Here is a 15619-nt window from a genome sequence, read left to right on the forward strand (position 1 = left end):
CTGATCGTCTAGCATCATGCTTAAAGATTGGTTCCCACTAGAGACGCAACGCAGGGACGTCTAGGACGCAACGCACGCGAGTTGACCAATGACAAGCAACGGTTCGAATAATCCATCGCTTGTGATTGGTAAACTCGCGTGCGTTGTGTTACGTTGGACGTATAATGTAACGCAACGGCGTAGGCGCAACGCAAGTGTGTTGATATATCTCAAGCGGCAGTTCGGATGGTCCATCGCGTTAGTGATTGGTCAATTACTTGTGTGTGGTTACGTCATTAAAGAACGTGTGAGCATGCTTAAATTTGTGGTTACATTTTTTTTTCAAATCTAAATGTCACTTGTATTGACGTAAAAATTAAGTATTGAGCTTAATTATCATAGTTGATTGAAAATCAAAAGCTTAGGCCTATACAAATTAAAAACACATTTTTATGATAGAAAATCGATTTATTATAACGTTGTCATTACTGTATTACAAAATACAAATTAAACCAACGTCCAGAACTGGAAACAATTTAGAAAATATATCTTTTTGGTACTTTTACTTTGAAAACTATACCGTAATATATTAGATTACAGTATTTTTTTTCTCGTCTTTAGACAGTCTTTATAGAAATAATTTAATTACTTTTTACAAATATCGTTAGAAGTAGAAATGCAACGATAGTATACTAACACTACTTTAAACAAGACACGGAAATATAAATTAATTTTAAACCACAATAAAAATTTAACGTAGCACAAACGTCGTTGCATTTAAATTATGTACAGAATTGTCTTAAAAGAGTAATTTAAAAGTAAAGTAAAATCATTCCGAAAGACATATCGATTTGTTTATAAACGTTGTACACATCGTCGTGAACCTTCAAATAGTTAGTGACTGTCGTGTCAGCACTAATGAAGGCAAAACATAAATTCAAATACTTCAGAATAAATAAATATAAAATTACAAAATCCAGTTATAAAAAGTTAGCAAAATTGTGTGTTGTAAAACACGTCGTCATTTTTTTCATCCTAATCAAATCATGCTGTCATTTTCCTTGATTCAATCTTGTATGATTCAGTCTTTTATAATTCAGTCTTCTATGATTCATTCTAGTCTTCTATGATTCAATCTTCTATGATTATAGGCTTATACCTTATGTCGTTTTCTTAGGCTTTTTGCACTTCAAAAATTTGACGTTGAAGAGACTGGTAGTGACACGGTTTTTAGTTGTCGAGTATCTGACGAACGTTAGGTCTTCTTTCAAAAAGTAGAGAAAACCTGAAACACGTAGACAATATTATTAAAACAAAATTCAACTCATCTATTTTCATACATCGTAATGAAATTTTAAAAGTTGCGTTAACTTTAGGTAGAACAAGAAGATGAAACGCTGATGACAATCATAATCTGTATGCAACAGATCGACGGTTGGTTATTAAGTACACTATTAAAAAAAGTGTTACGTGCTCAAATATGGTAATGATATGCTTAAATATGGTAGTGATATGACATCATCATGTTCATATGGGCACTTCAAATTTTGTTGTCACATAAAGTTTGATAGTGTAAACAGAGCTTTAGACATACATGAGTTTACTAATAAACATTAAGGTACATACAGTTAGGCCTACATAACGATTTACCTTTTGCACTGTCTTCATAAAACACAGCTGACAGATCAGAAGGAACGCTTTCAAATGTTTCAGAAATTGCAAAACTTTCGCTCAATTCCTTTGATAAATGATTGTAGATCATGAAATTAGAGCCTTTGAAGAAGTAGATGTCGCCCTCATCTCCAACGATAGTAGCTGCGTCGAGGTCGGACGGCAGGCTTGGAATCAGATCGGCAATATTTCCAGATTCAGAATAGTTGTAACTGTTGGTATATTTGTAATATTTATCACCTATTAGAAATAGATAAACAGTTAGGAAAGTTATAAAATCGTCACAGACACATAGTATTATGAGTGATAACGTTTATTTCAATTAAAGTAAAATCAAGCAAATATTGAATAACATGTAAAAAATAAATCATGAAAGTAAAATGGAAAACACAAAAGTACTGTATTATGTTTTAACATTAACTAGCAATCCCGTCGGGTTCCAGTTGGGCTACAAGACGCAGGTAGTTTTTATATAGTTATTAATAAAAGTTGTATTTATCTGGAAATAAACATTTACTTTAATTAGTCTTACCTGAAAAGAAAAATACATCGCCTCCGAATGTGCTTTCGTAAACAGCATCTACACTTTCTGGTAAATTTTCAAAGAGGTTACTTGCTTTTTCGCCATTTCCAGTGTCTAATGTGATCATTGTTCTTTTGTGGCCTATTCCATTTCCCCATCTCCAGACACGGTCGCCCTGAAAATAGACAAACATTTCTTTCTTTACAGGAAGGAAGATCAGTTGTGCATTTATTGTACTTTTTCCAATTTGGACTAAGTAGGTCTAATTATGATTAAATACAACAGTTCCTTGATTGGTACACTGAATACAGTAATGTAAGTTTTGTGCGTTTAAATGTAAGTTTTGTGCGTTTAAAGTTCAGATTGTTATGGCATACCTGAAATGCAAACAGTTGATTGCGGATCGTTGTTACGGCATCAAACGATGTTTTGCATGAATCAGGAACTTCGACCACTTTCTCTCCTAAAAATCGGTTAAACAGAAATCATTTTAATGATTATTTATAATATATAAAATGTTTTCTGTACTAAGTGACTTCATTTTGTCAGGAAAATTATTGGGGAAATTTGACTCATTATTGGGAAAATCATTTAGTAGTTATTAACAATAATGGTTTTCATGGAACAACATTATTACACACGTTACACTGATAAGTCAATAATTCTTATCTGGCCGGTAAAGGGTTTAGTTAAATAAGCTTCTAAATAAGTATATGGCTGTACCTCATTCGAATAACTACGCCAAATCAAAGAATTATTATATTTTTTTTTCCAAACCCAACCAACATCAAAAGTAATTCGCTAATAACAGGATTAATATTAATAATCATAGAATTACCGTAGATTGACTGAATACCATTGACGTCATCATCTGGAAGGGAAAAGTCTTCAACATATCTGTAGAAGGGTGCCATTAAAGCCGTAGGATCAGATGAATGTTCTAAGCCTAGGGCATGACCAATCTCATGCGCGGCCACAATGAACAGACTGATGCCTAACAATGATAGAAAACAAATATACAATGAATTAAACATTTATAAGAATAAAGCGAGAGAAGGAATATCTGTTTCTCTTCAAAATTGTATTAAATTGCTTTATCAATATTTAGTTATTTTAGTTTTATTTATAGGACGCACTAAAAGACGCGTCTCTCTGGTGTCAGTACAAATTTGAATGTGTCTAAACTTACCATTCTTCCCATTACTTCTGAAGTATTCGGAATCATCAAAGTGTACATCGCCATCTAACGGCCACCTTCCGCCGCTGTACGGTATAAACGCATGGGCTAGAGTGCCACCTGGACCGTCAAAGTCCCACCTGTCAGCATCGTGTTTGTAAGAACTGAAGCTTATCATAAGATCTGCAGTACCATGGTCGATTTTGGTGAACACCAATGGAGTCAGTCTACTCCACACTTTAAATGCTTTTTTGATTAATTTATCAATAACCGTGGATTTTAAATCGGTTGAATAATTCTCAATTCTGTAAAGCAAATAAAAAGTCAGCGTATCATCAAAATGCGAAATGTACTATATTGCATTGCTTCCTATACAATAAAACAAGAAGATTAAAATACCTAAACATATTCAGCTATTATATTACGTGGAATATTCACATGGGCACTTCTTATTATCCGACTATTTTAGCAACACAAATAGGGAAATAGCGAACAGACATCTATAATTGAAATATTGGGTATAATAATAATCGAGGGAGGAGCTAGTTTGCTAATGTTTATCATGAAGTATTCTCAATGTCTATAAATAGTGTATTTAGGCCAGTATAATTGGAAACGCAAATTAAAATTTTTCACAAAGTGTAAATTTGATTATTGTGTGTAAATATTATTTTTTTATATAAAATATGAAATAACAAAACAATTGATGGAGAATTGGGATTCAGTTCGAAACGCTCAATGTAAACATTGGCCCTGTGTTACGTTATACAACCTGATTTTAAGATTTTATGTTTTTCTTTTGTGAGTTACCTGTAAGTTGTAAGAAACGGTTTCTCTTTTGTGGCGTGAACCACCACTTTTATTCTTTTATATCATAATTAAATATAGGAAAAATAGGTTACCTGTAAGTTAGGTCTGTCTTGGTCCACTTTCCTCCAGCGCTATAACCCCTCACGATAGATACAGGTGAACCCGCCTCTACAATCTTCGTAACATTTGGGTCTGGCAATCCACATCTGGGCTTAGCCATAAGTTCAAGGGTCTGTTTATCCATGGTTCCTGATACAGTCAGGTCGTTAAACAGTTGAAATGACCTGACAGCTTCTCTTACTGTTTCTTCTGTCAACGTCGTGCCATCATCACCGCTTTCTAGGTACTTGTACTTTTGCAAAAATGCCTGCAATACAATGTATTGTAAATAGTTGTTTATAATTATAGACACCAAAGTAATGTGTTAATATATAGTTTCATTACTACCTCGAACCCTTGCCATAACATCGGCAAGGGTTCGAGACTCACTCGCTTCATGATTCTGGTGGTAGAACGAGTCTTCACGGATAAGGACTATAAACCGTAGGTCCAGTGTACACATATAGCTCGTGTGCACTTTAAAGAACCTAGTACATCTTTCGAGACGAGTAGGGGTTTGCCTGGTGTACTAGTACACACACAGCAACTGTCACTAACTCATCATGATATACACTGGGCCCTCTGGGAGAACAGTCTTGGACTAAAGAGGAAACCCAGTATAAGGAATAAATAAATAAAACTAGACATGAAACTCGTCACTTTGACGAGTTAGTTATCCGCACCACGACAAACGCCACGTGCACGTCATACGTTGGAATATTGCACACAGATAAAGATTATGGCATTATGACAAGAACTGAAGAATATGATATGCTGTTAGTGCTGAATTCTGTCAATTTGTGTCATATAGTATATACATGCAAAGAGTATAATCTGTATACATATTACATACAGTGTAGAATAGGTGAAATTACGGGACCCGCCATTTATTCCAATTTTTAACATGGCGACGGTATCAAAATGAAACACTTAAATAGCAATTTCTGGAGGAAATTATCTCAGGAACAACATATTAACGTGTAGAAGAAATTTGAATACGTAAAATATAGATGCGCACCCTTTTAAATGTGATGAACTATTACGCAAAATATGAAAATACGACTTTTTTTATTCAACTGGCCATATGATGACGTCACAACATCCGATTGGCAAAATGTTTACATGAATTCGTATCTACAATCCAATAGCTTCCAGAAAACGTTTTAATCGTGATTATCACATTTTATTCTTACGAGCTATTACAGATTAAAATTTACTGTAAAGATGAAATTAATGACCCACGTAATTAAAATTTTTAGGCACGATGACGTCATAAAAATTAAAATATTTTTATCTCATGCTAAAGAAAGTTGATTGACCTACACAATATATAAATTTAGGCGAAAAAGGAATACAGATAAGCGTGATGCGCTCCATTGAATGTGATGAGCAATAACGAAAGAGACAAAAATCCTATATTTTACATTCGTGTGGCCATACGATGACGTCACAATGTTTTTTTAGCCTTATCGATGCATGATCCGATATCTACAACTCATCAACTTCTAGATTTTGTAATAAAAATAAACGGTTCACGGTTTACTTTAGAAACTATGACTGTTTAAAAAAAGACATAATTTTGACGATTTTTTAAGCTTTTTCATAAAAAACGCGCACGAATTGTCTAATTCAACGTGTTCGTATGGCGTTATTTAAACTGGAAAAGGTCTAAATTGTTTTCAAAATTACTAGGAAAGACTTGAAAAATATAATTCAAGAGAAAAAAATATGTTTTTAACGCTACGTGCGCACCGCGTGCGTAAAAAATTGCGCGCCCGTGGGAATTTTTGACATGCTCAAAATGACAAGAAACGCATAAAAAGTTGATTAGAAATTAATTTTGCGCATTTTGAAATTTTAAATGCGCGTGCGCGCGTAACTTCTTGTGAAACATGCCATTTTTAATCCGTAGAAAGTTTGCCCCTGATATGACTTAAATTTTGTCAAAGTGTCAATACTAAATGACTTTTGGTTTTTAATCTATAATCAATCATTGAAATTCATAAAATTGCGCGTAAGTCACGTTGCGCAACTATGACGTCATTCAAAAATAGGAGGTGCACAACTTCACGTAAATGCCCATATGTTGTCAAAGTTATGAAATGTTATGTTTACACATTTTAGAGAAACGCGACTCACAAAAAGGAAGGAAGGATCCAAGAATAATACAGAAAACTAGATTTGAACTCGTCACTTTGACGAGTTCGGGTTATCCGCGCAAATGCAACATGCAGATACTTTAAACTATGAACCTCGACAATTACTATGCCATCCTATGTCATGAAATAAATATGTTTACAGTGCTGAATTGTACCTATTTTGTAGCATACAGCATATTACAGTATTTACAGAATACACTGTATATGTTATACAGTGTAGCATAGACGAAATTACGAGACCCATCTTTTAAATCCAATTATTAACACGATGATGTCATCAAATTGACATATAAACATAACTATTTTAGAAGCTGATTATCTAAATAATTACATTAATACAAATTTGAAGAATTTTGGGCACGTGAAAGTGAGATGCGCTCTCGTTTAAATGCAATGAACTTTTACGCAAGAGATGAAAATATGACTTTTTGAATTAAACTGGCCATATGATGACGTCACAACATCTAATTGGCAAAATATTCACATGAATTCGTAACTAAAATCCAATAGCTTCCAGAAAACGTTTTAATCATGATTATCACTTTTTATTCTGACGAGCTATAACAGATTAAAATTTACTGTAATGATAAAAATAAGTGCCCTACGTTATTTACATTTTTAGACATGATGACGTCATAAAAATTAAAATATTTTTAACTCATGCGAAAGATAGTTGATTGACGTAGACAATAATAAAATCTCGGGGGAAATGGAATACGTATAAGCGAGATGCGCTCTGTTGAATGTGATGAGCAATAACGAAAGAGACAAAAATCCTATATTTTACATGCGTGTGGCCATACGATGACGTCATAACATCCGAGAGGTGAAAATTCTGCATGAAATCATTTCTACAATTTATCTTCTTGCATAATAAGTTAAAAAAATTGGGGGTCACCTTCGATCCTGAAGAGCTATAATAGATTCAAAATAGGCATTATTTTGACAATATTTTGTAACTTTTTAAACAAAAACGCGCGCAAATGGTCTAAATCAACATGTTCGTATGACGTCATTTTAATTTGAAATGATGTAAATCTTTTTTAAAATGACTAAGAAAGGCTGTAAAATCATAATTCAAGAAAAAAACACATGATTTTCATGCTCCGTGCGCACCTTACGCGTAAATTTTTTCGCGCGCGTGGGAATTTTTGACATGCTCAAAATGTCATGATCAGCGTAGAAAGTTGATTAGAAATTAATTTTGCGCATTTTAAAATTTTAAATGCGCGTGCGCGCGTAACTTCTTGTGAAACATGCCATTTTTAATCCATAGAAAGTTTGCCCTTGATATGACTTAAATTTTCACCAAGTGTCAATACAAAATGACTTTTGGTTTATAATCTATGATCAATCATTGAAATTCATAAAATCGCGCGTAACTTACGCTGCGCGACTCTAACGTCATATAACGAAGTTTCTTGCACATCTACAGCTACAGGTCAATCTTTTGACAAAGTTATACAAAGTTACGTTCACAAGCAATAGAGATATGCTGGTCACAAAAATCCGGGAAAGAAAGAAGAATAACAAAGAAGATGAAAAAGATATTTACAATCACAAGGGTTATCCGCAACTTTACAAGTTGCGGATAACCAAAAAATATTGATCCCATACAGTAACAAGGAGTTATCCGCTCTACCAAGCGGATAACTAATAAATAAATAAATGAATAAACTAAGTAAAATTGTGCAAATAAAATTGGAGATTCACCGCCTCACCCATGACTAAGTTCATTCAGCCGAGTGTAGATGGAGTTGAAATAAAACAAATACGTATTCAGATCTAATCATGATTAATGGATGTATAAACAGTTTAGTGAATTATCGTACAAATATGTTTACACATTCCTTTTAGTGATTTTAGGATCTCGCCACGGTGTCATTTTTTAAACGCCTGGATTTTGGTGCGGTTTACCATTTTTTCCATTAGCTGTCAATGTACCATTGTTTTATTATGTTTCGTATGTTAAAGATCCAATGTAATGTTTTATTGATCTTTTAATCAAAGTTCAAAAGGTCCGACAAGGATTGTGTTTTGCCAAGTAAATTTACGGAAATGATAAATTTACGGAAATGATCAACTGAATATCCGTGTCTGTGAACAGTTTTTTCTGTCGTAAAAGGGAGTCAATTTGTACAACCTCCTCTGTATATCAATTAAAACGATTGATAACATCAAACGGAAAAGGCAGAACAAATAACAGTTTTTTTTCAAAGGTTAAACAGGCCTAGATGTATAGAGTTAAGTTACAGCCTACACTAATGACGTAGGCCTACTAACTGGTGAGTACAGTAATAAGCATTGTTAGCAGCCGGCCCGGGCCGCCACTAAAATTCAGAAATTCCAAAAGGACAGAACTTAATTAAATAATCTTTAGCCCTCGCGTCCCTCCCCTTCAAAATACATTATACTTCCGAACAATAACCCTCGGACTATCCTCTGGACAATTTCCCCTGCTAGATAGAATATAGTACGATTATTATGATGATTAATCATAACAGTTATAGACCTAATTCGATCACTACATAAAGCGCAATGTAAATATTGTAAAACAAAAACACTTACAAAGTTAAATAAAAGTTATTGGTGTTACACTATTTCTGAAATAATGCATAGGGCATTACAACAGCCTTCAGGACTATCCCTCTGATAAATAATTGAGATGTAAAATAATAATAAATACAACCTAGAATATAACTCTGGATATTACACCTTGGAAATTTCCATAGGAAAATACCTGACAGAAATACATGGTCTAATACATTTATGTCGACATATTACCAATAATCTAGTTAACTAAAAAGTAAGTATTGTTACATTGAGTTCAAATTTAATAATCTCGATCCCAAACTAATTTGAATCAAATTAAATAATGAAGAAAGTAAAACTTCACATACCGTTCCATCTATTACAGGTGCAGCGTGAATCTGTAATGAACAGCAAAGCACCGCAAACGCTATCACAAACAACATTTTCGTTAACGTTACTTTTTACTTTTTGAAAAATAAATCGTGCTAGTAAAATTTAAAATCGACTCGTTTGAAAGTGTTTCTTCATTGATTTGGCTTTTCAGAATGTGCTCTTTTATATAGTACCGCTTGAAGGTCATTTAAGTTCGTTAACTTGTTACGCTATGTTTTTCATGGAATACAATCTACAGGACCCGGATTTACAACTAGACAAAATTGCATCTAGTTATATTAAAGAAAACAATGTTTGAAACCACACTTCGACCACAAAGGATATTTACAAAATATGATTACGTCACCGCATACCGCCCTCCGCGACTGAACGTTTATAAACTTTTTTTAGGTCATCCTGTTTTTAAGTCTCCCTAGATGTCATCGCCTAGCAACTGTCAATGTTGTTACTGATGACGACATTTCTATGAAAAGAAAAATTAGTTTACGAACCACAATAACATCCGAAGCAGAATGACAAGTAGCAACACTCGTCACGTGCATGGCATTTGGAGACGGTAATAGTGTTTTGGTCAATTATCATGCAACTAGATCCGATGAACACGTGACCAAATTTCTTGGAAATTCTAATTCTAATAATAAAATATTAATATTCTTCATAAAAACATGACATTCCACACAGTTTTCTTCCTAATTTAGCTAACTTTGTTTACTTATTCGTTAGGATTTTATAACTATAATAATTTGTAATTTAAGAAATTATTCAATCAATCTTTTGTTATCAATATGTGATAATTTACTGGTTATCAGGGCATAAATATCGAGGTTTCTGCATGCTATATAATTATACAGTGCCTTTAGCCGAATAAAAGAAAGATAGGTATTATAATATTCATAATGTTTATTTTGAAAATTAAATAATAATTGGAGCATAGTAATTATAACAATAATGCAATGATGCGCCATGTATATTATATTTTATACTGAATTGAAATAATACAACGTTGTTTAAATTATGACTTATGAATGGCTGCTGATGTTAAGGTTACTAATGACCAAGGCTTCGGCTGGATGGACCACCCTCGTTAAAGATCTATTATCCCTCAAAAACATGAAAAATGAAGATTAATAAAATCAGACTTTGAATAGACCATTTTGAAGTTTAATAAAGTTATTCACTTCACAAAAAACATAAAAAATAATGTTTTCACTTATAAAATGACAAAATAAATGGTTAAAATTCAACAAAAAAAAACTATTGACCAGCCAATTTGACTATGTTTTGCTTTAAATTAAGGTATTTTCAGGTAAATCATTTTTTTTCGATCCAATTTTTGGTCAAAGTGAATAACTGTGTGAAATTAAAATGGCATATTCAAAACAAAAAAAATATTTTTTCAGAGAGACAATATATCTTTAATACTGAAGATTGAATTAAACAGCGGTTGCCTGCTTCAACATTACACATGGTGCAATAACGGTACAATAAAAAAAAAATAAAAAGGATCTAAGAAAAGTAACGTCATGTGGTTTAATCAATAGGAAACCGATGGCGACTATTGGGACCGCTCTGGGAAACTCCTGGCTCCTGAGCTCAAGTAAATATTCCGGAGACATTATTCGTTGTGACAGTTAGGTTTAAGTAATACAAGTCGATCTGGCGTTTTTATCATGTATGTGAAATCACTTCTATAAAATACAACCACTTCTCTACTTTTAAAAATGGCAATACCGGTACGGTACGAGAATACTATTTTTAAATACTGTCAAGAACAAGCTCACATAGATCAATTTTATGTTCATCATACGTCATACCTTTTTTGTAATTTTATTGTTCTAATGTTCTATTAATACCAAACGTAAACTTTCCTGATTTAGTTTTGTTTTTATCGCTATTGTAATTCATTGAAAATTATGTAATAATGTATATTTGTTTGGAAGGAACATTATGTTGAGGCAATATCCTAATTATATTCATAATTTATTAACTTGTTACAAGACATACACTTACGCCTAAAAATCTAAAAATTGAAAATAAAAAAAATGCCCAAGCATATACTATATAAACACTAGAAATTGTGCAAAAAGTGTGTGCAGCCTGTGAGCAGGTATAACGTAGTTTTGATGACGCAGGTCCTTCATAAAGACAAAAACCGAATGTCTATATTAGAACGGTTCTCATTGGATAACAGAGGACTTCATAGACTATGTTGTGTGCAATCATCGCCTTCAATAATGTATTTCACCCGCAGAGAGTGAGCCTGTAAACTTTAAGCCAATGTTTTGTAGACAAACAATGAATCTGACAAGCAATATGAAGCATAACGGGCTAATGCAGCTTATTATGAATAATGCTTCGCAGCAATAATATCACGAAACTTTCACAATACACATTTTTGTAGTGCTAAATACAGCACACTAAAATGAATTGACGAAAAAAAAATACGGTGGAAGTTGGCCGGCTCTTGTTTGACAACATGTCACGGCAATAGAACACATCAGCCGTGTAGGAACTCTACGAATTACAGATACGTTATGAAACCAGGCTCTCTGGCAGAATTACAGTAGGAAGCCAAAGCTAAGGTAAACTTTTAGCAACACTGTTAGGATCGTGTGCAAGGAAGAAACACTTCTGCCAAGAATATAGGCTCTTTCGTTACTCTACGGTGGACCAAATCAACCTGTCGTAAAACCCGATTTGTCACAAAGTATACTGAATCTAGAAAAAATATATGCACAAAAATAAATAAATAACAATAACAATATGACGTAATTATATTGCTGACATTGTATTGCTACGTGTTTTTAACATTCTGCATCATGTAATCGTAAAAATAAATAAGAAATTGACACAAATGCTGTGTTTTGTTAATAGTAATTAAGGCAACAACGACACTGCTGTTAATCGACGGTGGTCCAGGACATAAATAAAATAAATAAAAGTATGAACGAACGTGCGGAAATGTAAAACTTACCATGTTCACCACGAAAGGCCATATCGACCTTGGAACCTATACCCGGGAATTCTACCGATATGGGCTTCGGATATCCGTTGTCTACCTTCCTATTCATTTCGTCATATCGCCATACACTGTCATCGAGGAATAAGTACGCCTTATTCTCGGTACTGGAATAGAAAGCTGCGTCTACCTTAGGCGGCATTCTCTTTCCCAAGTTGGAGATCAGCTGTGGATTGTTTATTTTCGTACCTCTTTGAAGATCCCAAAATGAACCATCTATTACATTTACAACAATCAAGAAAACACAGTTCGGGTGATATATAATATTGTTACCCTATAAAATATTAATCGTTCTACAAAAATAAATTTTAATAATTCCACCAGAAGACCCACACTACCTTCAGATTGTAAAATTCTAGCCAACCATCAAATATAATAATAGACTAATCATGTGAAAAAAATACCTTTGAATAAACGCATAGTGTTTGTTTTGTCGTAATAATATGCAGCATCTATGTCATCTGGAGCATCTCTATACCTGGCTTTGGTAGCAGCAGACATCATAAAATCGAATTTATCATCTTCCAAAAAGTATCGCCAAAAGTTATTCCTCTTTAAAAAAACCAGTTTAACATATTTATCAATATTAGCTGATAGATAGATTCAAATCATAAAATAACATATCCATTCACACAATATAATGTATAACAGTAGTAATTTAAATAGTGGATAGTGGGAAACTTTTACAATTAAAACAATTTAGACGGAGTACCGAAGGTTGGGTTCCGAACGGCCAGCATACAGACCCGCGTTATGAATTGTTTTAACGTGCAATAGTATCGTTAAATATCACCATTTAAATATCACATTTTCGCAAGGTAAACCAATCAAATTGCACATAGGTGTGTAAAAACAAAAACAGTTATATAACATCACATTAGATTAAAAGATTAATAACATTTTAATCTAGAAATTACCTCAAATCCGTAAATTTCATTGTTTATATTGGCTGCGGCGCCGAATGGAACATTACACTGCGGATCATTGGGCCATGGGAAATTCGCCTCGTCTTCACTACTCCATGTTGGTGCAGGCGTCCAGTCAGGAGGAGCCATAGTAGGTGGCGGAACTGTTTTGGGGTTTTCTGGTGTACCTGTTATAAAAACCAAGTATAGAAGTTGTTTTAATGTCCTCATTTATTTCAAGAACTTTCGATGTTCTTAATACTGCTGTTCATAGAGTGCCAACACTTGACGTCACAGCAATTTACGGCGACGGCTGTACGGCAAGCGCGCGCGGCGATATCTTAAATCTCGCAATTGTTCTGAAATCATATGTAAATGCCTAATACATTGTCAAAAAATGGATCTCGGTAAAGTTGTCCTTTAATAATTATTTTTGTTTCTTCATTCATTATTTCTATAAGCTAACGGTTTAATGTTTTTATGAGATTTTCATTGTCATACACAACATACATTATTATTATAGTTTTATTGGAAAATGGTAAAACTAATCACATTTTAATGATTTCTTGGGACAATATTATTACATTTTGACAACGTTCAATTCTCAGTTTATGCTTTCCATAACGTAATTAACGCTCTACTTTTTGCTAGGCAAATCACGAGACAAAAAGGCTTATGATGATGTATTTACAGTAATGAATGAATGAATGAGTAATGTATACATATTAGTTTACTGCATTTGAATATAGTGCTTATATTAATTGGTATTCTGTATATTGAGTCAAATGGCTGAGCGGGAGGGCCGCCGTTTACCGTACCTACAGAGCCAACAATATGGCATGGGTTCGGGGTTCGAGGTGGTGGAACAAGTCTTCTCGGATTGACTATAAACACAGTTAATATAACCCGTGTGCATTTTAAAGAATCCAGTTTATCATTCGAGACGAGTAGGATCGGATAGGACAGTGATTAATTTACTATTGCCTAAAGACATAAAATAAATAAACCATAAACAAAATAGTATTTTCCACAATTACAATATAAACGCAAACATAGGAGATAAAAATTACCATATATAGCTTGAATACCAGCAATGTCGTCTGGATGTAGTTGAAGGTTTTTGATGTAACCAGGGTACCAGGGATACATGATGGCACCTACAATTTCAGAATGAGATAAACCCAGAGAATGTCCCAATTCATGAACAGCAGTGAATAATAGATCGGTTCCTGAAAAATAAAGAATGTCATGCAAATTGAGAAATTAATGCTCTGTCTCTACACTATCAAACTGTATGTGACAAAAAAATGTGATGTTGACATATATGGACATGATGATGTTATATCACTACCATATTTGGGCATATCACTACCATATTTGGGCATATCACTACCATATTTGGGCACATCACACTTTTTTGTCAAACCTATGATAGTATACTTCTTCTGTTTCTTCTCAGTAATCCTGGTCACTTGTGGGGTGCATGCAATAACAACCATTTTTATAACGAACAAACAAGATGGCGGATAGTTATAAAATGTAAACTGAAACCTTCCCAAAATACATTTTTCGTGGAATTTTGGAAAGTTTAAGATTCATCAAGGTTTCGACACAGAAATGAGAACGTTTGAAAAAAAACAAACAGATCCCACCAAAATGTTAAATAAAAGATTAATTTCTTACCCGAATAACCTTTGTCCGTAAATGTTTCAGAATCATCAAAATCGAGGTCCCCATTTATGCCATGGGTATTACTACCTGGTCCAAAGGCATGCGCAAGCGTTCCACCTTTCCCGTCAAACTCCCATTGGTCGCTATGTTTATACTTTGCAAAACTTATCCTAATGTCTGCATCAGTGTTATCCACGAGCGTAAACGTCAATGGTGTCACGGCTGACCACATATTAAAAGCTTTTTTGATAATTTTATCCACAGTTTTTTTGCTCAAATCGGAGGTGTAGCTAATCATTCTACGAGATATCATGAGCAAAACTGGTATTGTTATGTTTTCAGAAGATAATTGCAAGTATGAAGTTTCTGACAAGTCTATACATGGATTTAAGACAGAACTTGAACAAGTACTGCTGTTCAACTATCTGCTAAAGAGGTGTTTTTGATTATATAGTTTATAGGCCATACAACCTGTATCCCTGAATTTAATAAGTTTGCTTGTTCCGAACACAAGTAAGCAAGTAATAGAACACTTTTCTCTTTATTAAAATCAGATTATAATGATTTAAAGTAGGTATACAATTAGGCCGAAGTTATCAGTACTTTCTGCCGCCCCTCTTTGTTTTACAGATAAAAGTTATTTCTTTCAACACTTCGGCAAGGGGTCAAGACATTTTGTTA

The 15619-nt window shown here is 33.7% G+C and overlaps 2 protein-coding genes across 4 annotated transcripts in view; both read right to left on the bottom strand.

The window, feature by feature from the left end:
• Positions 1–445: 445 nt before the first annotated feature.
• Positions 446–9486, bottom strand: LOC144854401 (collagenase 3-like). The gene is made up of 8 exons (XM_078712347.1): positions 9319–9486; positions 4253–4527; positions 3363–3655; positions 3012–3167; positions 2551–2636; positions 2183–2348; positions 1630–1890; positions 446–1264 (listed from the first exon to the last, which is right to left on the bottom strand). Exons 1-8 carry the CDS (start codon positions 9391–9393, stop codon positions 1140–1142), a joined length of 1437 nt encoding a protein of 478 aa, XP_078568473.1. The 5' UTR covers positions 9394–9486; the 3' UTR covers positions 446–1139.
• A 1741-nt stretch (positions 9487–11227) lies between these two features.
• The window catches only part of LOC144854108 (macrophage metalloelastase-like), a 28439-nt gene continuing 24047 nt past the window's right edge, over positions 11228–15619 (bottom strand). For 2 of the 3 annotated variants that reach the window (XM_078711994.1, XM_078711993.1), the window contains exons 3-8: positions 14951–15237; positions 14338–14496; positions 13280–13455; positions 12767–12914; positions 12318–12578; positions 11228–12061 (exon numbers count right to left, since the gene is read on the bottom strand). In XM_078711994.1, coding sequence (XP_078568120.1) covers positions 11946–12061; positions 12318–12578; positions 12767–12914; positions 13280–13455; positions 14338–14496; positions 14951–15237 — 1147 coding nt within the window. In that variant the 3' untranslated portion in view covers positions 11228–11945. The remainder of the gene's footprint in view (positions 12062–12317; positions 12579–12766; positions 12915–13279; positions 13456–14337; positions 14497–14950; positions 15238–15619) is intronic. The other variant, XR_013614505.1, reaches the window with a different exon arrangement.

The sequence above is a fragment of the Antedon bifida genome, chromosome 10 (assembly GCF_963402885.1).
Source record: "Antedon bifida chromosome 10, ecAntBifi1.1, whole genome shotgun sequence".
In the NCBI taxonomy this organism is placed as follows: Eukaryota; Metazoa; Echinodermata; class Crinoidea; order Comatulida; family Antedonidae; genus Antedon; species Antedon bifida.